Consider the following 24395-nt stretch of genomic DNA (forward strand, 5'->3'; position numbering starts at 1 on the left):
GCCACAGACGTTACACATGTCACCCACGATTCCAATTCACACATCATAACATAATCACCTTCCCTCGTCCCAACCGATACTGGGAAACATTGAGGGCCGTTCACCTAAGGCCATTAGGATCCTGGGAATCAAAGTCAGCATACAGCCCGACTTTGCAAATTCATTGGATCCAAGTGCTTAACTTCGTAAATCCATCCACATACATATCCAAATCGTGGTGACTTTCAATCAAATCAGATCATAATAGATCGACACAACCTATAACCATACCAGCATGCAAATCACTCAAGTCACATCAATTCGAGTTTATTTTGATTGGGCTATGCAAATGCTTTACACAATTTAATGATGCAATCAATGATATTCAACATGACAAACAAATAAACAGTTTAATTCCTGAAAATAAAGTATCAAACAAGTCCAAGAATCCCGCACCTGGTTACGACGAGCGTACCGCTTAGTTAAGGATCGGGCGTCTCGAATTGCCTCGCAACGTCTTGCTCGATCGAGCCTACACCTATATATTACACGTATACTAGGTTTAACCTTGGTTCATGATCGAGGAGTTTACTCGAGTTGTATTAGGGCTCATACCTTAACTAATCTCCTATCCTTTGGTACCAATTCGTTCGGTTCATTATTTCTTACAAAGATCCTCTAAAACCTCACACAATCTCATCTAGGTCCTCTAGACCATACAAACTCTCAATTGGGTAACAATTCACTTACTAGTTCACCAATTTGGTTCTCGTAACAATTCGATTTACCGATTGGTTAAACCCTAATTTGGTCAAAACCTCAAATTAACCGTTAAACGTTCTAGAAATTCAAGATCAAGGGGTAACCCTACCGATTACAAGTCTAATCGGTTGGATTAAACTAATCAATTCACGATTATGCCCGATTTCAGTTTTGGCACGAAACCCTAGAAATCAAAATCCACAAATCGGAAGGAAATCGGGAAAAAGATTGACAAATAAACAAGCAAGAAGTGTAGAGGAACTAATCCTCGAGCAATTCGAACACAAATCTCGAGTTTAAAATGAACATATGAGAAATCGAGAAAATTCGAGGTTTAGAAAGAGAAAATGAGAGAAGAATACCGAATCGGAGAGTTAGGAGAGATTCACGGGCACTTACTCGGTTCCAGTTTTGATTTCTCGCAACAATCGGGGGTTTGAGAGGGACGGGAAACTCTCTCGCTCTTTTTCTTCTCTCTTGGCAGAATTTCACTCAAATATGTGAAAGGAATGAAGTGGGAGAGAGAGAAACAAAGGAATTATGCAAATAAACCCTCAGATTCATCCAGTGCGGATCACTCACCCGCACTGGACCTGAGTGCGGACGCACTCAGTACTTAGCTGATCTTTCCAGCGCTTTCCAGAAGAAGAATCGGTGTCGGTGTGGGTCCTCCATCCGCAGTGCGGGTCACTTCAACCGCACTCGGCACTTGATCAGTTTTCGGAAAATACAAATTAACATAGAAATCTCTGAGTGCGGACGCACTCATCCGCAGTGCAGGTGGCTTCACCCGCACTCGACACTTAGTAAATTTTTGACAAAATTTCAGGAAAAGTCCGAGCCTAGTGCGGACGCACTGAGACTCCAGTGCGGGTCGGCCCATCGGCACCCAGTACTTAGAAGAATTTCAGAAAATTCAGATCAACACATGAATTCATGAGTGCGGACGCACCCACTCGCAGTGCGGGTCAACCCATCCGCACTCACAGAAATTTCAAAGGCAATTTAAGAAAAACAGAAGTCAGTGCGGGTCAGTCACCCGCACTCACCACCAGTGCGGACGCACTGGACCTATAAAGGTTCAGAACTTCGAAATTTCGACGCGGTTTTGACTCACACTTAAACTTACTTATTTAGAGGAACCTTAATTAAGGTTTTAACTTCCATTTTGTTAGCACGATTTTCAATTCTTGCCTTTAAATCATGAAAAATTAATTGTTAAAATTTCGTAACGTAACACGCACGCACCTGATACGGATATGAGACCCATTACGAAGTATCCGTGCAACATCGGGTTCAAGCTTTTACTGTACCTTATGAAAGACCCAAAAAAGTTGGGAGATGAAACTCAATTTGGGCCACAGGTATATGAGCAATATATCCATTTGAGGCCCAATTTAATTTCCTCACCTCATTGCCTTTCTCCGTCTCAAATCTCAACTACCCCTTTGTCTTTTTACCTCTTCTTTCTTTTTTTCTCTGTTATTTTTTATTTTGTCCAACCATACGACAAGAGTCACAAGACAACTAAAAATAATTTATTTAAAAATTAGCAGAGGAGAGCAAATTGAGATTGATTGCTTCTTCAGTTTGTCTAACTTATAATTAATGATGGGTGATGATTCTGATGTTGAGGTCAACGAAAACTATCATAGCCTATAGAACCATATATGTTGAGTATAATAGCCGAAACATATCTGAATTCATGAGTTCCTTTGATTATGAGAGCAACTCCACTCTAATGTCTCTCACAGGTTTCTCTAATAGGATAAGCGAAATGAATCATATAGTCTTGTATTCTGATGATCAAATTATATATATACAGCTCAACTTATGTTTATCTTATGTTGTGATTATTCAGTTCAACTCATAAATAAATTGAATATTACATCTTAAGTTCTACACATTAAAGATTTACATTCTACATGACACATTCATGCTCAATAAATTATATAATGCATATGATCACTTTTAATTGAATATAAAATTGACAATATATAATATAAAATTATTTTACATATTAGTTCAATAATTGATTACTACTTTACAACTACAACAACCACGCAATAGCGAGCGAGATTGAATGCTGCATTTATATGTCCTGAGGTTCCTAAAAGAGCCTTTGCATCTCACATTACATGCAATCAGCAAGCTATTTCTTGTAAACAAATTATCTCTTCTCTCAAGGACCATCTTACTCCACTCTAATGTCTCTCACAGGTTTCTCTAATAGGATAAGCGAAATGAATCATATAGTCTTGAATTCTGAAGATCAAATTATATATATACAGCTCAACTTATGTTTCATCCCAGAATAAGCTGGACAAAATAGCTCAACTCTAATGAATCATGAATGTTGTAATATTCAATTCAGCTCACAAATAAATTGAATATTACATTTTAAGTTCTACACATTAAAGATTTACACTCTACATGACACATTCATGCTCAATAAATTATATAATACATATGATCACTTTTAATTGAATATAAAATTGACAGTATACAATATAAAATTATTTTACATATTAGTTCAATAATTGCTTACTACTTTACAACTACAACAACCATGCAATAGCGAACGAGATTGAATGCTGCATTTATATGTCCTGAGGTTCCTAAAAGAGCCTTTGCATCTCACATTACATGCAATCAGCAAGCTATTTCTTGTAAACAAATTATCTCTTCTCTCAAGGACCATCTTACTCCCAATTTGAGATAAAAATCAATCTCTGTACTGTGCTTATATAGTACTTATGAATTTGAGAGTAATGTCTAAAATTGGGAATGTAATGTCAATAGGGAATTTTTTTCCATGCATCTAAATAATAAAAATAAATTTGTCAAACATTTAAATATGGAGATTATTTGTTGTCATTCATTGTAAGAGAAATACGATGAAACTAAAATCAACTCAATTTGAACTATACATTGTTAGTACTTTGCATATAACTTTTAGTATTGTAGGGTCTTTCTTAAAAAAAAAAGAAGGATTGCAGGGTCTTAGGGCCTGTTCGGATGACTAATTTCCTACGGGAACGAAAGGGAATTTGGGCTGACGGGGTTGAATTTCCAATAACCTGTTCGGATGACAAATTCGCTTGAGATGGGATCGTGTCTGTTTTTCCATTTTTAATCCCATCTAATGTAATTTTTTGGGTAAAAGAAAATGAAGGCAGACTTGTTTTTTTTCTTTTCCCACGAGTAAAGAGCTTAGTTGCTCCAATCGCCTCTCTTTCTTTCTTAACAGATTCGGCGGGAAACTCCAACGAAAATTGATTGCGCGGGAAATTTGTGGAAAAAATACAAGCCCTCTATATAAATAAGCTGCCATAGACTCAACTAGCTTGTTTTGCAAAGGAGGAGAAGGAGAGAAAGAACACATAATTTACTTTACAGATCCAAATAGCTCTTGGCATCTCACTTTGGCCATGGCTGGAGAAGGTACAAGTTGGTCTTACTATTTTTAATCTTAGCTAGGCGCCTAGGCATTACAAGGTGTGCACATAAGGTGTTTGACAAAATGTGTCTGAAGAAATTTTGAGGTATTCTTGCGAATATTTTTTGGATAATATTTATCATTGGTTTTTATTTCATTTAATAACTTCCTTGTGAAAAGAATGGATACCAGAGAAGGTGTTGCCGTATGAAGCCAAAAGGAATTTTGGGCCAAAGGCCCATGTCGCTATTTGAAGGAGATAAATTTCCAAATGGAAATTATATGAAGTGAAGTGGAGACAGAGAGGGAGATATCGGAAGATAGAACTAAAAGCCAAGCTGTTCCCTTTTTTCTTCTTCAAGCTTACTCTAGGGTTTTTGCTCTCTTGATTAAATCCACCTAAATACACTAGCAAATCTCAAATTAGTGTATGATATTGTAAGAGGGTGTTAGAGTGAGTGCTATTGGCTTGTTAATCTCCTTGTACTTGTAAAACTTTTGATCTAGTGAACTTTGCACCGTGTGCTCCCGTGGTTTTTTTCCCGCAAGGGTTTCCACGTAAATCTTGTGTCTCTCTTTTATATTTTCTGTGTTTGATTGTTTGTTTGAGTTGGCTTCTCGTTTAACTTTCATATTTCTCCATTTATTGGGTATTGGTGTATGCCCGCCACGTGCTCGACAAAATTACTCCTTGGGCTAAGAGCAACAATTGGTATCAGAGCAGAGTTGGGCTTTGGCGTAGGAGTGATTGAAGCTTGAGTTGGTTTAATTTGAGCTTGTGTCGTGATTGCACGTGAAGAATGGAGAAGGCTATGGAATTTGAGAAGTTGAATGGTAGCAATTGGGCTATTTGGAAAATATTGATGGATGATTACTTGGTGTCAAGGGAGTTGGATTTACCATTGATTGGTGGTAGTGCGCAACCCATGCATATGGAGGATCATGAATGGGAGAAGCTTGATCGGAAATGTTTGGCGGCTATAAGGCCGTGTATTTCACCATCGATCTTGTTTGATGTCTATCAATGTAAGACCGCTCATGAGCTTTGGACCACAATGGAGCAATCATATGAGCAACCTTCGGGTGTAAACAAGATGCATGCTATGAAGCGGTTATTTCTCTTGAAAATGAAGGATGGCATATCAATGAGAACGCATGTGAGCGAGTTCAATTCGATTGCGGCTCAATTGAAGTCCTTGAAGGTAAATCTTGATGAAGAGGTATTATGCTTATTACTTTTGAGTTCTTTGCCTACTAGTTGGGATACTCTTGTTACTACCGTTGCGAACACAATGGGCAACCAATTCAAGTTGAGTGATGTTGTTGCTTCATTGTTGAATGAGGAAACTAGGAAGGCTACAACCCAATTAGAAACCGGGCCTAGTGAGGCATTGAGGGTTAGTGAAAGGGGGAGGCCGGTTACTAGGGACAATTTCTCGGGTAGAAAGGGTGTATCTCAAAGTAAGGGACGATCAAAATCTCGAGGTCGAAAATATTCTTGTTGGCATTGCAAGAAGGAGGGCCACATGAAAAATGATTGTTATCTCTTGAAAGGCAACCAAAAGGATAAAAGGCATGATGGTGAAGCAAGTATAGTTTCCGATGAAAAAGGAGATGCGGTGACATTAAGTGTTGCTTGTACCGCAAGTTCAAACATGGATGTTTGGGTGTTGGATTCGGGTGCCTCATTCCACATATGCTCAGATCGTTCTTATTTTGTCAATTATAAGAGGTAGATGGTGGAAATGTTTATCTTGGTGATGATCGACCATGTAAGATTGTTGGAATTGGCGATGTTGAGCTTGAGCAAGCCGATGCGAGGCGATATAAGTTGAGCAATGTGAGGCATGTACCCGAAATTACCAAGAATTTAATCTCGGCGGGTCAACTTGATGACGGCGGTTTTGTTGTGACTTTTGGCAAGGGATCATGGAAGATATCAAAAGGTTGCATGACATTAATGAAAGGGCAAAAGGATGGGAGTTTGTACATTCTTCATGGAGCACCTCGAAGAAGTGTTGTGGCTACGGCAAGTGAGCATGCGGATATGCAAGTGTGGCACAACCGACTTGGTCATCTAAGTGAAAGAGGTATGAAAGTGTTACAAAATGAAAATTTTATTCCTTCTTTTGATTGTTCATCTCTTGAATTTTGTGTTCATTGTATTATGGGAAAACAAAAGAGAGTGAATTTTAAGAGGAATGAATCCCATAGAAAATTGAAATCATTGGAATTAGTTTATTCCGATGTGTGTGGCCCATTTAATGTCAAATCTCTTGGTGGAGCATCTTACTTTGTTACATTTCTAGATGATTTTTCTAGAAAGTGTTGGATTTATCCCTTGGCCTCAAAAGATCAAGTCTTTGAGACTTTTAAGAAGTTTAAAACCCGTGTTGAAAATGAGATTGAAAAAACCATCAAATGTTTACAAACGGATAATGGTGGTGAATTTTGCTCTAATGAATTTGATAATTTTTGTGCGAGACATGGCATTCGGAGGGTGAAGACGGTTCCATATACACCGCAAGAAAATGGGGTCATTGAAAGAATGAACCGGACCATTGTGGAGCGGATTAGAAGTATGTTGTCTCACTCGGGTCTTCCAAAATCATTTTGGGCCGAGGCGGCCAACACCGCGGTTTATCTAATTAACCGATCACCAAGCGTGGCATTAGACGGTGGCATACCGGAAGTCGTGTGGAGTGGTAAGAAACTTTCTTATGATCACTTGTGAATTTTTGGTTGCGAAGCTTATGTAAAAATTCCAAATGTGAAGAGGAATAAGCTTGATTTCAAGTCACGGAGGTGTGTATTTGTTGGTTATGGCGGTGATGATTTGGGTTATAGGGTTTGGGATCCTATTGAAAAGAAGACAATTAGAAGCCGAGATGTCATATTCCGTGAAAATATGATGTTCATGGAAAATCAAGAGAATGAGCAAAATGAAGATCGACATGTGGAGGAGCATGTTGATGCAAGTGTTGCACCTAGAATAGTGACACGTCCTCAAGATGGTGGTGATGATCATGAGAATGAGAGTGAGCCGGTGGAGGCGCATGAAGATGAAGGCATAAGCGAAAGTGAGCACACTAGTACCCCGGAACAAGAGTTGAGGAGATCAAGTCGAGTTTCTCAACCTATACAAAGGTATTCCCCTTCTCTATATTATGCTTTGTTTACGGATGCGGGTGAACCCGAGTCATTTCATGAGGCTATTAATTGCCCGGATAAAGCCAAGTGGCTAGGAGCAATGGAAGATGAAATGAATTCGTTGCATTTAAATGAAACTTGGGAGTTGGTGGAACTTCCAAAGGGAAAGAAAGCATTGAAAAATAGGTGGGTATTTGTGTTGAAAAATGAAGCCGATGGTTCAAAGCGGCATAAGGCTAGGTTGGTAGTGAAGGGTTATTGACTTTAATGAAATTTTTTCTCCCGTTGTGAAGCATAGTTCAATAAGAGTTGTTTTATCTTTGGTGGCTAATTTGGATTTGGAGCTTGTGCAACTTGATATTAAAACCGCTTTCTTGCATGGTGACTTGGATGAAGAGATTTATATGTCACAACCGGAGGGTTTTGTTGAAGAATCAAATCCTAATCTTGTGTGTAGATTGAAAAAGGGATTGTATGGTTTGAAGCAAGCCTCTCGACAATGGTACAAGAAGTTTGATACCTTTATGCAAGAAGAGGGTTATAAAAGAAGCGACTTTGATCATTGTGTCTACATGAAAGGTAATGCGAATGAAACTTTTACCTTGTTATTGCTTTATGTTGATGACATGTTGATAGCAAGCAATGATCATGATGAGATCAAATCTCTTAAGCTTGACATGTCTAAAAGGTTTGCTACTAAAGATCTTGGTGAAACAAGGAAAATATTGGGTATGCGGATTCAAAGGAATCGGGAGAAAGGAAAGCTTTGGTTAAGTCAAACGGAGTATGTTGAGAAAGTCCTTGAAAGATTTGACATGACCGGTTGCAAACCGGTGACTACACCTCTAGCCGGGCATTTTAAATTGTCTAAAGAGAATTCTCCAAAGAATGAAGAAGAGAGGACGAGAATGAAAAATGTCCCGTATCTATCGGCCGTTGGTAGCTTGATGTATGCTATGGTGTGCACTCGGCCGGACATTGCACAAGCAGTGAGAGTCGTCTCTCGGTATATGTCTAACCCGGGATGGGAACATTGGCAAGCGGTGAAGTGGATACTTAGGTATTTGAAAGGCACTCAAAGCTTGCAACTTTGTTTTGGAGGATCTCATTTAGCAATTGAAGGATATGTTGATGCCGATCATGCGGGTTGTAAAGAGACAAGGAAATCTACAACGGGTTATGTCTTTACTATCGGTGGTGGAGCCGTTAGTTGGATGTCTCGTTTGCAAGACATTGTTGCCTTGTCTTCCACCGAGGCGGAATACGTTGCATTGACCGAAGCGGCCAAAGAGATGATTTGGTTGAAGGGTTTGCTTGGGCAATTTGGATTGAAGCAAAATGAGTATGTGGTGCATTGTGACAATCAAGGCGCCATACATCTTGCGAAGAATGCGGCGTATCATTCACGAACGAAGCACATAGATATGCGATACCACTTCATTCGTGATGTACTTGATCGTTTGCAATTGATCGTGGAGAAGGTTCACACGAAGGAAAATATTGCAGATATGTTCACAAAGGTGGTGCCTCCGGATAAGGTAGTCTTTTGCCGGAGGCATTCCGGGTTGGTTGAGTAACTCGAATGTTGGAGCGCGGTGTGGTACTAGTGAGGTCAAGTGAGAGCTTTGTCTTCAAGTGGGAGATTGTTGCCGTATGAAGCCAAAAGGAATTTTGGGCCAAAGGCCCATGTCGCTATTTGAAGGAGATAAATTTCCAAATGGAAATTATATGAAGTGAAGTGGAGACAGAGAGGGAGATATCGGAAGATAGAACCAAAAGCCAAGCTGTTCCCTTTTTTCTTCTTCAAGCTTACTCTAGGGTTTTTGCTCTCTTGATTAAATCCACCTAAATACACTAGCAAATCTCAAATTAGTGTATGATATTGTAAGAGGGTGTTAGAGTGAGTGCTATTGGCTTGTTAATCTCCTTGTACTTGTAAAACTTTTGATCTAGTGAAGTTTGCACCGTGTGCTCCCGTGGTTTTTTTCCCGCAAGGGTTTCCACGTAAATCTTGTGTCTCTCTTTTATATTTTCTGTGTTTGATTGTTTGTTTGAGTTGGCTTCTCGTTTAACTTTCATATTTCTCCATTTATTGGGTATTGGTGTATGCCCGCCACGTGCTCGACAAAATTACTCCTTGGGCTAAGAGCAACAGAAGGTACAACTGGGTGAATGTTGTTATGCGTGTATAGAAGTTATATACCTCCTTGTTCTTGTGCTTATACAGTGATGCACATTTAAATTTAAATTTTTATTACTGAAAGTAATTAATTTGAAGCTACGTACATTGCTATAGTCGCAACTATCATTGAACTATATATATTCAAGATTATGCTTAGAATTATCTTTCAATATGTCTCTGTGAAAAAAGTATAAATGTATTAATTTACATATATTTAATTTACACTCATAGCATATTTTTGTTTAGAAGAGAGAGGGTTTAAAACATACCTCTCTTTTTGTAAATTTGAATTAAAAGTTTAATTTGGACTTTGCATCTTCCATGAGATTTATGTATTTGTTGGAACTTAACAAAATACCATGGTTTTACATTTTGTCAATGCGCCACTTTGAAATCTTCAGTCCTTCACAGAATCTCTCAATTTTGTTATTGTAAGTATTTAACAAGTTTCTCTCTATTAAGGAAAAACCACACTTGTTTATTCATCATGATCATTGTCTAATCTCCATAAATGGAAAAGATCTATTTTTTTTTTCTAGTGTGTGAGGATGATTAAAATTGATTGAAGCATTTCATTTATATATAGAAAGTTATCAACAACTACATTAAATTGAATGGATAAAAAGTAGGTACAATAGTTACTTAAGAAGTTGATATAAATTGAGTTCTCATGAGTCCGAATTTAAATGCTATTTTTTTTATATTGTAGGAAAAAAAATCATATTTAAAAAAAAATGTCATATACAAGTAGATTCAATATCAATATTTTCTACAATTAAACCCATGGTACAACCGAACACTCATTCAACACATTTTTATATCTAGTCCCGTGTACACCAATGAATATGGGATCCTGCAAATTATAAAGTGGGTTTCCAATCTGGTCAAATTCCATTCCGCATAATTCCGTGACAACCGAACAGATCCTTAGATAAAAAGGTAGAGAAAAAGGCTAAAAGGTACTCATGTTAAAGTGAATTTTTTTTTTTTTATAATATTCATTGTAGCGGGCACAAAATAACTGGACATGTGCTTCTACACAAAAACGACACAGAAAATTACACTGGACATGTGCCATCTAATTGGCTGATGCAGTGGTGGGGCAACCATGCCTGGCACTGGTTATGTGGGCCCCGCATTTTCCAACTTTAGTTTTGTGTCTGTATCCTCTGAGATATTTCACACTTTCCGATTTGGAATAACATGAAGATTTATCTCGATCGATCTCAACTGTTAATCTTCCTTGAAATTTGTGTACAAAAAAAATATATACTTTGTTGAGATTTGAACATGAAAAAGTTTGAACGGTTGGAATTGAAATAACATGTTAACGTTATTCTCAAACTTTTAGTATTAATGTGCTTTGCGATTCGTGCAGAAAGGGTTTGAATGGTGTAGCTTTTGCACAGATATATCAAAGTTTGAGATATCTCACAAGATGCAAATTTTGGTTTTACATACGAAACTCGAAAAGAATTGTTTAAACCCGTACACTGTTTACAATGACTAGTCACACTAATGTATATTGTTTACTATATGTTGTTACTATTGCGAATTTCCCCTCAGAGAGATGATATTCTTTAGTATTAATCGCCCCTCCTTTTGATTTTCAATATTTACGCAGATTTACTAATTTGGACCAACTTTGTCTCCCCAATTCTTCTAAAACTTATTTTGCTTAATTTCTATAGAAATTTTTATTCATTATTAGAGTTAAATTTATGATTAAAATTAGAATAAATTCTTTAATTTTTATGGAAGATTAGAACTAAAAACATTGAAAATTATAAGTTTGAGCATTATTGTAAAAAGGTCAAGCTGACACGTGACAGAGGTGAAAACATGGCAGCAGCTATGGATCCGTGATTGATTGATTTCCATATTTGATACAGGAAGAAAAGGAAGCATGGATCTAGTGATTGATTTGTTAGATTTGATTCATGTAATAATTCTGAAAAATGAATATGTAGAAATAAATCTCGATAGCATTTGTAAGTTTTCAAATATACAAAATAGAGATAGGATATATCAAGGCCTAGGCCGTGAGGAAAATAATAACAGAAAATTGTAAAACAGTTTTTAATGAAATAAAATTAGGGAGGGAGGGAGAATATTCTTGGAAGTGTGGTGTTCATATTTTTGATCTTGATTCGTGACATTATTTTTTTATTTAGTATCTAATTAGCTATCTAAATCCGATTTATTATTTATAATTAATTTGTGTGAGATTGTTTGCTTTTTCTATATTGCGATTGTTTTTTTTGCTGTTATTATAAATTTGATGTGTTGCATGAAGTGTTAAGGTTCATGCTGGAGGCAGGAGAGAGGAATAGGTGGAAATGAAAGAGAAGAAAAAAAAAATGATTTGGGAGTTTTTATTTTTGAATGTGGCACATTCAAAAATACATATGGCGATTTAAGTAGGTGTTGTAGCTTGTAGATGGTTAATTAAGTCATCGAGAAATATAAATTACATCAGTATAAAACCGCACAGTGACCAAGAAGACGCTAATTAGAAGCTAAATAATGATATCGGGGAGTGAACTGCGCATCTTGTCTTCCACGGGATGAGATTCTTTAATTTATCAAGGCAAACAATTTTTAAAAGAAAAGAGCCAATAAGAATTAAATCGTACTTGTACGAAACCATTTCACGTGCTGCATGAAATGTGAATATAAAAAACAGAAATTGCTAATTGAGCGATAAAATCCAGTGCACATAATTATTTTTTTCTAATATTGATTCATTGTTCATTTATAAATTATAGCTTAACAATTTTTCTTAAAATTTTAAGAAATAATAATCTAAAAATTATTAGCCTTATAAATTAGTTTTATTTCAATCTTTTACAAATTCATGTTGGAATTAATTTCAATTAATGTGGGCTTATATGTAATATAAATATATATTGAATAATAGACTGTCAAAATTAGACCCGTTATGAAGTGATCAAATTAAGTATTATTTATCGGGTTCAATATGTGTCATGAGAAGTGGGGCCTTTAATGTGTAGAATGCGTATTAATAACTTTATGATTTAGTGATGGTCTAAATTATATAAAGTTTGGTAATAATACAATTATGCTATTGGTCCCTGGGGAACACAATCAAATATGGCAATGTTCCGTAAATAAGGAAATACCCAATAAGGCAAGTTCTGAATTCAGACCCGCTAAGGATCCAATAAGAAAATAGGCTACAGATCCAATAAGTGAAAAAGATTAATTAATTAATTGGTTAATTAATTAATCGTATTACTGTTATGCCTATTCAATTGATTAAAGGGCGCGCCTATTCATTTTTTCAAGTGGAGCCTATTTAATCAAATTAAGAAACATACAGATCCGATATACACATATATTTTCTGTCTCTTTCACTCTCTCTACCAAAAATAGCAAAAGAGAGTAGAGATTAATATATTGTGATTAAGAAGGGGATTTTCGGTAAAGAACTTGAATCGGGTGTCTCTCTTTGTACGGAAAAGAACGTTGCTGCTGCCGCCTCTCTCGATCTCTCCATCGGACTTGAGAGGGATTACTTGGAATTCTAAGGGCTTCCGGTGATCAACGGTGATCATGGCAATTTAGGGTTTATATAAGGTATAATGAATTTTGGTATTTCCGACAGTATACTGGCCGAACTAAATCAGAACATAATAATAATTACGTTAAGACAAATTTTGATAAATTTGTTTTTCGGAAAATATTAAATCATTATGAAGGCTTCAGATTTAGATATATTTTGGAAAATGATTGATAAAGATATCATCTTGCCAAAGTAAGCTCTCATACTGGCGTTAATCATTTGCCAATTTATACACAGTAAATATATATATGATGCTTAGTTATTGGACTGGCCCAAAGGAAAGACAATAATTAAGTGTTGTATGTGTATACTTGTGGTAATGAATAGGTAATAGTCATTAAGTTTTAGATGTAATTAGTTCATCGGCCCAAAGGAAGATTGACTAATTGACATCAAATAGACTGTTATATTCGATTACTACACCTATTTATCTTAGAATAATAACTGACTCCAAAGAGCACTTATTGTTCGAGGATACTTAGTTGATGGAATATGCCTTATTTTAATTTTTTATTTTTATTCGGTTATTTGATTCGTTCTTTGTGAATATTTTCAGCAAAAATTACTGATCTTACAGCCGGCATCAATAGCATTCCGATGCTGACGGGTTCTAATTACAAGGATTGGAAAGATAATCTTGAGATTATCCTTGGGTGTCTTGACCTGGACATAGCGTTGCAGGAGACCAAACCTACCGTGCCTGTTGCGACTAGTTCTGAAAAGGAACAAACTGAACATGCACGGTGGATGAGGTCAAATCGCTTGTGTCTTCGGGTCATGCAAAAGACCATTCCTGAAAGTTTTAGGGGACCAGTTTCTGATTCCACTCTTGCTAAAGACTATCTTAAGGAAATTGAGCAGAGGTTTGTTCGGAATGAGAAAGCTGAAATAGGCATTCTTTTAAACAAACTCTGCACAATGAAGTACAATGGTAAGAGCAATGTTAGGGAGCACATTCTTGAAATGATGCATACCGCTTCAAAACTGAAGGGACATAAGCTAGATATATCGGATGATATGCTAGTTTATTTGGCCCTTAACTCTCTTCCTGTCTCATTCGGACAGTTCAAGGTGAGTTATAACTGTCAGAAGGACTCATGGATAGTTAATGAACTCATCTCGCACTGTGTTCAGGAGGAAGAGAGGTTGAAGTCAGACAAGAGCGAAAGCGCAAACATTGCTTCTACCTCTAAGGGAAAAGGGAAAAAGAAACGTCAGGCAAATTCAGATGCTGCAACTACAAGTTCGCAGAAGAAGCCCAATAAGGATAAGAAGCCGGTTACCGGATCGGAGCCGAATAAGGAAAAGAAAAAGGGTTGTTTCTTCTGTGGATCTGAAGGGCATGTAAAGAAAGATTGTGCCAATTATCACGCATGGCGTGTTAAGAAGGGTACTAATTTTTCTTTTGTTTGTACAGAAGTTAATGCAGTTTCAGTTTCCATAGACACATGGTGGATAGATTCAGGTGCAACTACTCACATTTCTGTGTCTATGCAGGGTTGCCGAAGTTACCGGAAGCCAAATGATGGTGAAAGATACATCTATGTGGGCGATGGAAACAAGGCAGAAGTTGAAGCTATAGGGCATTTTAGATTACTTTTGAAAACTGGATTTTATTTGGATCTGTTTGATACTTTTGTTGTACCGTCTTTTAGGCGGAACTTAATTTCTATTTCTGCATTGGACAAATTAGGTTTTACTTGTTCATTTGGAGATAGAAAGTTTGGTTTGTATCAAAACTCCAATTTGGTTGCTTCTGGTTTTCTATCTGTTTTGGATAATCTTTATGCTTTGGATACTGTTGCTTCATATAATGAAACCCTAAACAATGAAACTCGAAACGTTAGACAGAAATTAACACATCAAGATTCAGCTGCACTTTGGCATAAGCGTTTAGGTCATATTTCTCAACAGAGAATTACACGTCTTATTCAAAGTGATATTCTGAGACCCTTAGACATGTCGGATCTGGGTCCGTGCATTGAATGTGCGAAGGGCAAACAAACAAGCATGCGTAAATATACAGCCAATCGTATGAATGACGTCCTTGAACTGATACACACGGACATATGTGGGCCATTCCCTACAGCTACTAGGAATGGGCATGTATATTTTATCAATTTCATTGATGATTATTCTAGATATGGTTATATATTTTTAATTAAAGAAAAGGCTCAAGCTTTGGACACGTTTAAATCCTTCAAGGCTGAAGTTGAGTTACAGCTCAACAAAAGGATTAAAAGCGTCAAATCGGATCGTGGTGGTGAATACTATGGTCGGTATGACGGTTCAGGAGAACAACGTCCAGGACCTTTTGCTAAATTTCTGGAGGAAAATGGGATTGTGCCACAGTATACAATGCCGGGTTCGCCCGCAATGAACGGAGTGGCTGAGAGGCGCAATCGAACATTAATGGAGATGGTGAGAAGTATGATTTCTCATACTTCACTTCCATTGAACCTCTGGGGAGAAGCACTTAAGGCAGCAACATATATTTTGAATCGGGTACCGACTAAGGCAGCGAACAAAACTCCATATGAAATGTGGACCGGGCGAAAGCCTAGTCTCCAACACTTAAGAATCTGGGGTTGTCCGGCTGAAGCTCGGCCTTATAGGCCACAAGAGAAAAAGCTGGACGAAAGGACAGTTAGCTGTTATTTTGTCGGATATGCGGAAAGGTCCCGGGGGTATAAGTTTTATGATCCCACTAACAGAACAATTTTCGAGACAAATACAGTTAAGTTCTTTGAGGATGTTATGGTTCAAGGGAGAAATACAAATCAAATTGTCTTTGAAGAGAAACATGATTCTCCTATACAAGAGGCGCCATCAACGGTACCGATTGTAATAAGAATATCTGGAGACTCATTGGTTCAGGATCGTACTGTGAATGAACCTACAGTGTGTGAACCTTCAGAAATGGAAGAGAATCCGGTTCAAGACAATGTTGATGTTGAAGAGGAACCTATACCATCTCAAGAACTTCAAGAAACAGTGCCTTTAAGGCGGTCCACCAGAGAGAGAAGAAGTGCAATATCTAAGGATTATGTTGCATTTCTTCAAGAACATGAATTTGACATTGGCATGATGGAGGATGACCCTCTTAGTCTCCGTCAGGCTTTGGAAAGTGTCAATTCTCAGATATGGACCGAGGCCATGAATGAGGAAATGAAGTCAATGTATGACAACAAAGTCTGGGATATCGTCCCATTACCTGAAGGTGTGAAGCCTGTTGGTTGCAAATGGATATTTAAGACCAAGAGGGATTCAAAAGGTAATGTGGAAAGATATAAAGCACGGCTTGTTGCTAAGGGATTTACACAGAAAGAAGGCATTGACTTTACGGAAACTTTCTCACCTGTGTCTATGAAAGATTCCTTTAGAATTATCATGGCATTAGTGGTACATTTTGATCTTGAGTTACACCAGATGGATGTTAAGACTGCATTTCTCAATGGCGACATTGATGAAAACATTTATATGGTGCAACCACCTAACTTTGAGTCAGATGACCCAAAGAAAATGGTTTGCAAATTAAAGAAATCCATCTATGAACTCAAGCAAGCGTCTCGACAATGGTATTTCAAATTTCATCAAGTCATTGTCTCATTTGGATTTGAGCCTAATTTGGTAGATGAATGCATATATCACAAGTTCAGTGGGAGTAAGTTTATGTTTCTAGTTTTATATGTTGATGACATATTGCTTGCCAGTAACGATATAAATATGATGCGTGAAACTAAGAGATTTCTTTTCAGGCATTTTGATATGAAAGATCTTGGTGAAGCATCATATGTGTTAGGCCTTAAAATACAAAGAGATCGAAATAAGGGTATTTTGGGGCTTTCACAAAAAGCATATATCGAAAGAATTCTCAAGCGATATAGCATGGAACACTGTAAACCAGGAAATACCCCTGTTGCAAAAGGAGACAAATTAAGTCTCAATCAGTGTCCAAAGACAGAACTCGAAAAATCAGAAATGCATCAGATTCCATATGCTTCGGTAGTTGGATGTTTGATGTATGCTCAGGTGTGTACGCGTCCGGATATTGCGTACATCACAGGGATGTTAGGCCGGTATCTCAGTAATCCTGGTATGGATCACTGGAGAGCAGCCAAAAGGGTACTTAGGTACTTGCAAAGAACAAAGGATCATATGCTGACATATCGGAGATCAGACAAGCTTGAGGTCATTGGATATACTGATTCCAATTTTGCGGGCTGTGTGGATAGTATGAAGTCAACATCTGGTTATATTTTTATGTTGGCTGGAGGAGCTATTTCTTGGAAGAGTGCAAAGCAGACTATGATTGCTTCTTCCACCATGACAGCCGAATTCATTGCGTGTTTCGAGGCATCAAACCATGGAATATGGCTAAGGAATTTTGTCACTGGGCTGCGTATTGTGGATACTATTAAGTTACCACTCAAGATATATTGTGACAATAATTCAGCAGTACTATATTCCAACAACAACAGAAGCTCGTCAAAATCCAAACATATCGACATTAAGTTTCTTGTTGTAAAGGAAAGAGTTCAGAGTGGACTTATTAGTATTGAGCATATTGGTACAGCTTCTATGCTGGCAGATCCACTGACTAAGGGATTAGTACCCAAACAGTTTCACGAGCATGTCGCTCATATGGGTATCTATGTTAAAGAGGATTGTCAGATTTAGTGGGAGTTTGTATTTTATGTATCATGTTTTATGTTTTATATGATATACTTTTACAGATATCATGCAGTTAACTTTTATATGATATTCTGTTATTTGTATGTATCATGCAGTTATTCAGACTTCAGTTATTCAGTTTTCAGTAATTCAGTTTATTATGCACTCTGAATTTATGATTGACCTCAAAATCAGATTAAGATAAAGTGACCAAATTGGAGATAGGCATGTGGATCACATTGCATGTAATTTCCAAACTACACATCCCCTTCATGATTCATGTCATTCAATTATGTTTACACTGTGATTTATGTTGGTTTAGTTTCGATTCATGAGACGAATACTGCTTAAGTCCTTGTGAATATGATTGATGGACGAAATTGGTTGATGACACAAAAAGCTATGACAGCACAGTTTGAGTACTCAATTCGGTTTTATCAATATATATTATTCGGACATACATATAGCCCAAGTGGGAGATTGTTGGAATTAACTTCAATTAATGTGGGCTTATATGTAATATAAATATATATTGAATAATAGACTGTCAAAATTAGACCCGTTATGAAGTGATCAAATTAAGTATTATTTATCGGGTTCAATATGTGTCATGAGAAGTGGGACATTTAATGTGTAGAATGCGTATTAATAACTTTATGATTTAGTGATGGTCTAAATTATATAAAGTTTGGTAATAATACAATTATGCTATTGGTCCCTGGGGAACACAATCAAATATGGCAATGTTCCGTAAATAAGGAAATACCCAATAAGGCAAGTTCTGAATTCAGACCCGCTAAGGATCCAATAAGAAAATAGGCTACAGATCCAATAAGTGAAAAAGATTAATTAATTAATTGGTTAATTAATTAATCGTATTACTGTTATGCCTATTCAATTGATTAAAGGGCGCGCCTATTCATTTTTTCAAGTGGAGCCTATTTAATCAAATTAAGAAACATACAGATCCGATATACACATATATTTTCTGTCTCTTTCACTCTCTCTACCAAAAATAGCAAAAGAGAGTAGAGATTAATATATTGCGATTAAGAAGGGGATTTTCGGTAAAGAACTTGAATCGGGCGTCTCTCTTTGTACGGAAAAGAACGTTGCTGCTGCCGCCTCTCTCGATCTCTCCATCGGAGTTGAGAGGGATTACTTGGAATTCTAAGGGCTTCCGGTGATCAACGGTGATTGTGCATCCCTGGAAGACCATGACTACCGATCAAGGTAACCCTAAATTTCAGATTAAAGTTCACTAGAAGATCATGGCAATTTAGGATTTATATATGCAATACGGTTCTGCATAGAAATAAAACCAACAATTCAAAGTTATTTGATATTCTATTCAGATACCTTATAAATTAGTTTTATTTCAATCTTTTATTATAAAGCGTTTCAAATATAGTGCAACTTACGTACATCAAATTTTATTATTTTCAAGTGTATAAAGCAGATAAAGTATAAATCACAATTCAAGTGTACTGACGACTATCGAGATTATCAAATTAATTTGTTGTCAATATATTTTAACCTTTTTAATACCTTAATTGTACCCGTTATTATATCCTGAGGGAAAAAATGATTTATGAGATTCTACGTGCTAGAAGTTGCCGACCTTAGAAATGATGAAGATCTGTTGTTGGGCAAATCATGAAAAAAAAAATAGTGGATATCATAAAAATATGATAGATTACAATTAGAACAGATATTTTCTTAAGAAGAAATAACACCTGTCGCTTGTTTCCTCAAGACATGATAAAGCTCCGTGATGTCATGTTTTTTAATTTAATTCAAAATTTCGGGTGTGGTGAATCATGGTTCAAATAAATTCCTACATGATTTTTACAATATTATAACCTAGGTTTCAAAGAACTAAATAAAAGTCATGATTTATGACCGATTTTAATATATGACATAATAATCTAATTACAATATTACTTAATTTGTGCTCAAGAAGTTTAATTTACATTCAACAAAGTGAATCATAAAAAATATATTGTTGTTTATATTAGATTTTAACAAAGCGTACGATTAGGTCTAATTTCGAATAAATTTATTTTGTGGATTAAGTATCTTGATCCAAAAAATTCTGCCAAACATCTATACAAAGATGGAAATAAAATGAAAATAATTTATTGGTATAATACGCTAATTGATTATTGTACTGCGGGGCCTATGCACATTCAGCAAAGGCTCCTTCAATTATTGCACTGGAACGCCACCAACTTCCCAATGGTGGATGATGAGATGGATTGCTACTTTACAACTACTACGCAATTAAAATATTCTCTTTTGCATCTCACATTTGATAAGGACTAGGAGAAACCTAACATGTTCTCTCTGCCATAGTAAATCTCACACTGAATCTGCATTCAACATCCTACTTGTTCTCAAAGAACCATCCTACTCTCAAATTTCAGATAAAAATAAACCTCCTGTACTCCTTGTTTGTTCAAGTACCTTCCACATTAAGCACAAATGGCAGATCTACTGCTGTGAGCTTTGATTCCATGTGTGCTGAAGAAAGCAGCAGACTCACTGTTTCAGCGGACTGGGGAGATGTGGGGCATCAACGACCAGTGTGAGAGGCTCCACAACATGCTTCTCGAAATCCAGGCTGTACTTCCCGACGCCGAGGAGAAAGCAAATTCTAACGCAGCCGTGAAATCCTGGCTTGAGAAGCTCCAATCAGCTGCTTATGAGGCTGATGATCTGCTCGATGAGTTTTGCTATGAGGAGCTGCGTCGGGATGCCGTGAGACGTGGTCATAAGGTCGGTAATGTAAGTGACTTTTTTTCCCTTGAAAATCCTGCTCTGCTTCGTTATAGGCTGAGCGGGAAGTTGAAGAAAGTTTTGGGAAGGGTTGATGGTCTTGTTGTCCAGATGGGGAGGTTTGGTTTTCTTCACGGCCAGAGGGTGCCTGTGGTCAATCGAACCAGAACTGATTCACTAGTAGTTGAATCAAAAATTGTGGGAAGGGATAAAGATAAGGAGAAAGTAGTGCAATTATTGCTTGAAAGGCATGAAAATGATGATCTCATTGTAGTTCCGATAGTTGGTATGGGTGGGCTTGGCAAGACCACTCTTGCTCAGTTGGTGTACAATGATTCTAGAGTGAAAGAATATTTCAACTTACCATTATGGGTTTGTGTGTCTGAAGAGTTTAATATTGGTCATCTTGTTAAATTAATTATTGAATTAGTTGAAGGGGGTTGCAATCTTTCTGTAGACAACATGGAGATGCTACAAAGGCGTTTACGCCAAGTTTTATGTGGAAAGCGATACGTTCTCGTGCTAGATGATGTTTGGAATGAGAATGCCCATGAGTGGGAGCGGCTAAGGGCTATGTTAAACTGTGGTAATTGTGGGAGTGTCGTAATAGTTACCACAAGGAGTGAGAAAGTGGCTACTATAATGGGTACGGTTGAGATGTATAATTTGGGATGTTTAGATGAGGAGGATTCGTGGTGCCTGTTTCACAAAAGGGCATTTAGCAAGGGGGTCAAGGAATGCCAAGAACTGGTTCAGATTGGTAGAAAGATGGTTCATAATTGTCGGGGATTGCCACTAGCCATTAATGCACTAGGTAGCTTAATGAGTTTTAAGTATGAGGTGCGAGTGTGGCTGGATGTACTGGAAGAAAGCAGCATCTGGGAACAAAGGCCGGCTAAAGATGAGGTTTTACCAGTATTGAGGCTAAGCTATAACCACTTGCCTTCGTACATGAAAATGTGTTTTGCTTTCTGTGCAGTATACCCCAAGGATTATGTGATGAACAAGGAGAAGCTGATCCAATTTTGGATGGCAAATGGATTTATTCCAACTGATGGGTCAAGTAGCCTGGTAATGAAAGGGAACGATATTTTTAATGAATTGGTTTGGAGGTCATTTTTTCAGGAAATTAGGCAAGTTGGTTGGAAAGATGTATATTTGTATCCATGGAAAGAACAACGCTTTCAAACCAAGTTCAAAATGCATGATCTGATGCATGACCTTGCTCAATCCATCATGGGTGCCAAATGTCTCTCCACATCAGAAGTTCCAGCACAGGTTAACAGATCAATGATTAATGTCCATCATGTTTCAGTAAGCACTACTCCGGTAGATATTAACAAAGTCATTGATTGCTTCCCTTCTATTCGGAGCCTCATTTATTCGTACTGTCCTAAAGGTTATAGCTATGTGAAAAATATTGGATTTCTCAAACCAAACTCGCTGCGTACATTAGAATTACATGTAGTTCCTATTGTGAAAAGTATCTTTACAGCCGGAAATATAAAACACTTGAGATATTTGGAGCTTGCGATCGATGATTGTACATCATTGCCAGAAGCAATAAGCACTCTCTATCTCTTGCTGACCCTAAGGCTCCCCCATTGTTGGCATCTAGAAAATTTACCGGAAGGTATGCGATATATGAGTAGCCTTCGGCATCTATGTATTACTAAACCATGTCCTAAATTAAGAAGCATGCCCGAAGGTTTAGGACAGCTAAATTGTTTGCAAATATTGACAACATACATTGTTGGCACGGATGCCGGTAATGGTATTAGGGAGCTCAATAACTTGAATAATCTCCATGGCCAATTGCATTTGTACAACCTAAGGGAAATTAAGCATGCTGTAGATGCAAGGCAAGCTAATTTGATAGCTAAACAAAATCTGGATGATCTGGCATTATGCTGGGGAATGCCAAAGAATTACGATAACATACCAGAATCAAATGCTCCGAAGGCAATGCATTGCGATCCTTTTGAAGTGTTGGATGCTCTTAAACCTTGCAACAACTTAAAGGTTCTTAAAATCAAAGATTACAGAGGCAAAAATTTTCCCATCTGGATGATAGAGTACCAGATGCTAGAAAATCTGATTGAGCTGTACATAATTGAATGTAGAGACTGCACAAGAATACCACCAGTAGAAAAACTACCTTTCCTTCAAAATATCAAACTAAAACATTTGGATAATTTAAGGAATCTTTGCACCGAAGGTGGTGAAGATGCCCGAGTAGCTTTTCCATCATTAAAAAAGATGGTATTGTCTGAAATGCCAGAGTTATGCAGCTGGTGTGACGGTGAAAATGGCAACAGGTCATTACTAATTTTTCCTGAGTTAAAAGCACTAGAAGTCATTAATTGCCCTAAGCTGACTGCAATGCCAATTGTACCGTCACTCAAGAGCATGTCTGCAGTAGGAAACAAAGACTTGTCACGCTTTGCAACGGTATTTACTACATTGCAGGACCTGTCGCTTGTGGGCCATGGTGGAAATGAATCTCTTTCTTTTCAACCTTGGGAGTCGCTCAATAAATTAAAATTGGGGAAATATGACCATATTGTACTAGTAGAACCAAAAGAGGGGGAAGTGAGTATAACTCAGACAAAATGTCAAAGTTTGAGTTTGTTGGGAGTATCAAATATTCCATTAAATACGTCCTTATGGTTCTGGAAGTGTTTTACATTTCTTGAAAATCTGCGTATTGATGGATGTGATAATATCATTTATTGGCCTGAGGAAGTGTTCAGAAGTCTTAACTGCCTAAGATATCTTTCGGTGGATAACTGTCCGAACTTTCTTGGATCACAACTGGAACCACCAGTTGGGAGGTCAATCACAGAAGTGTTTTTGCCAAAACTTGATAAGTTAGATATCTTTGGTTGTCAAAATCTGGTCGAAGTTCCCAAATGCTCAACAATTAACGAAATGCTGCGGATTGGTAGTAATCCGAAACTTCAAATCTTACCAGAATGGTTGGGAAGCATAATTGCTCTTAAACGATTGTATATTTCAAGTTTGGAAGGCTTGAACTTCTTACCACTGAGCATAGGAGGTCTCACCAGTCTAGAAACGCTCAGCATTGCTGGCTGCCCCAACTTGGCACTTCTTCCAGAAGGAATGGAAAGGCTTGAAGCACTTGATTTACTTTGGATCGAAGAGTGCCCAAAGATAAGGGTTCTTCCAGAAGGTCTGTTACAACACCTAAAGAACCTCAATGATTTTAGGATCGATGGTTGTCCCCACTTGGAGAGGCATTTTCGAATGTTTGGGAAGTATAGGCACCTAATTTCTGAGATTCCAATTACAAAATTTGGAGAACAAAAAAGGTCTGACATATTAAAAAATCTCGCACTGTCATTGCCGTCATGCAAAATCACTTGCTTTCCACCACGATCCTAAACCCATCGTAATTACCATCTGAGGTATATATAGTACATCCACATTATAGCATTTTAATTTTTTATTCAAATGTGTTTCTTCACTTATTAAGAGCAATCTTGCAGCATTTATAAAGGTAGAACAAAGTAGTCTGACAAGGTAATACATGCATATCAATTATCAATTACAGAAAATGTTCAACTGATTGCTCAATCAATTGGTATCCATCACTATGGTTCTTCTTTTTCCATTCAATTGTATGTAATGAACTTGAGCAATGCAATAGACATAAATTATTCACATAGTGTGTGTTTTTTTTTTCTGGGGAGGGGGGCGGGGGGGGGGGAGGGGGGGGGGGGGATTTGCATATTTGTTTAATGCCAACAAAATATAATTTGAACAGTCATCAGTATTTCACAAAGATTAAGTTATGCACTTAAGTGGAAGTCATCATAATCTGA

General features: G+C 37.3%; 2 protein-coding genes across 2 annotated transcripts in view; both read left to right on the plus strand.

Moving 5' to 3' along the window:
* Positions 1-13488: 13488 nt before the first annotated feature.
* On the plus strand, positions 13489-14867 carry LOC144554534 (uncharacterized). The gene is made up of 2 exons (XM_078302852.1): positions 13489-14488; positions 14596-14867. Exons 1-2 carry the CDS (start codon positions 13696-13698, stop codon positions 14622-14624), a joined length of 822 nt encoding a protein of 273 aa, XP_078158978.1. The 5' UTR covers positions 13489-13695; the 3' UTR covers positions 14625-14867.
* A 5236-nt stretch (positions 14868-20103) lies between these two features.
* Positions 20104-24395, plus strand: part of LOC144554019 (putative disease resistance protein RGA4) — a 65440-nt gene continuing 61148 nt past the window's right edge. Inside the window, exon 1 of the mRNA XM_078302210.1 lies at positions 20104-23978. Coding sequence (XP_078158336.1) covers positions 20338-23955 — 3618 coding nt within the window. The 5' untranslated portion in view covers positions 20104-20337 and the 3' untranslated portion in view covers positions 23956-23978. The remainder of the gene's footprint in view (positions 23979-24395) is intronic.

Source organism: Carex rostrata, chromosome 5, assembly GCF_964058835.1.
Source record: "Carex rostrata chromosome 5, lpCarRost1.2, whole genome shotgun sequence".
In the NCBI taxonomy this organism is placed as follows: Eukaryota; Viridiplantae; Streptophyta; class Magnoliopsida; order Poales; family Cyperaceae; genus Carex; species Carex rostrata.

What these genes read in the sequence shown, in the direction of transcription:
- LOC144554534 (XM_078302852.1), top strand. Translation starts at nt 13,696, where the DNA reads ATGCTGACGGGTTCTAATTACAAGGATTGGAAAGATAATCTTGAGATT. An exon ending in CGCATGGCGTGTTAAGAAGG is followed by an intron (nt 14,489 to 14,595) that starts GTACTAATTTTT and finishes GTGTCTATGCAG; the next exon opens with GGTTGCCGAAGTTACCGGAA.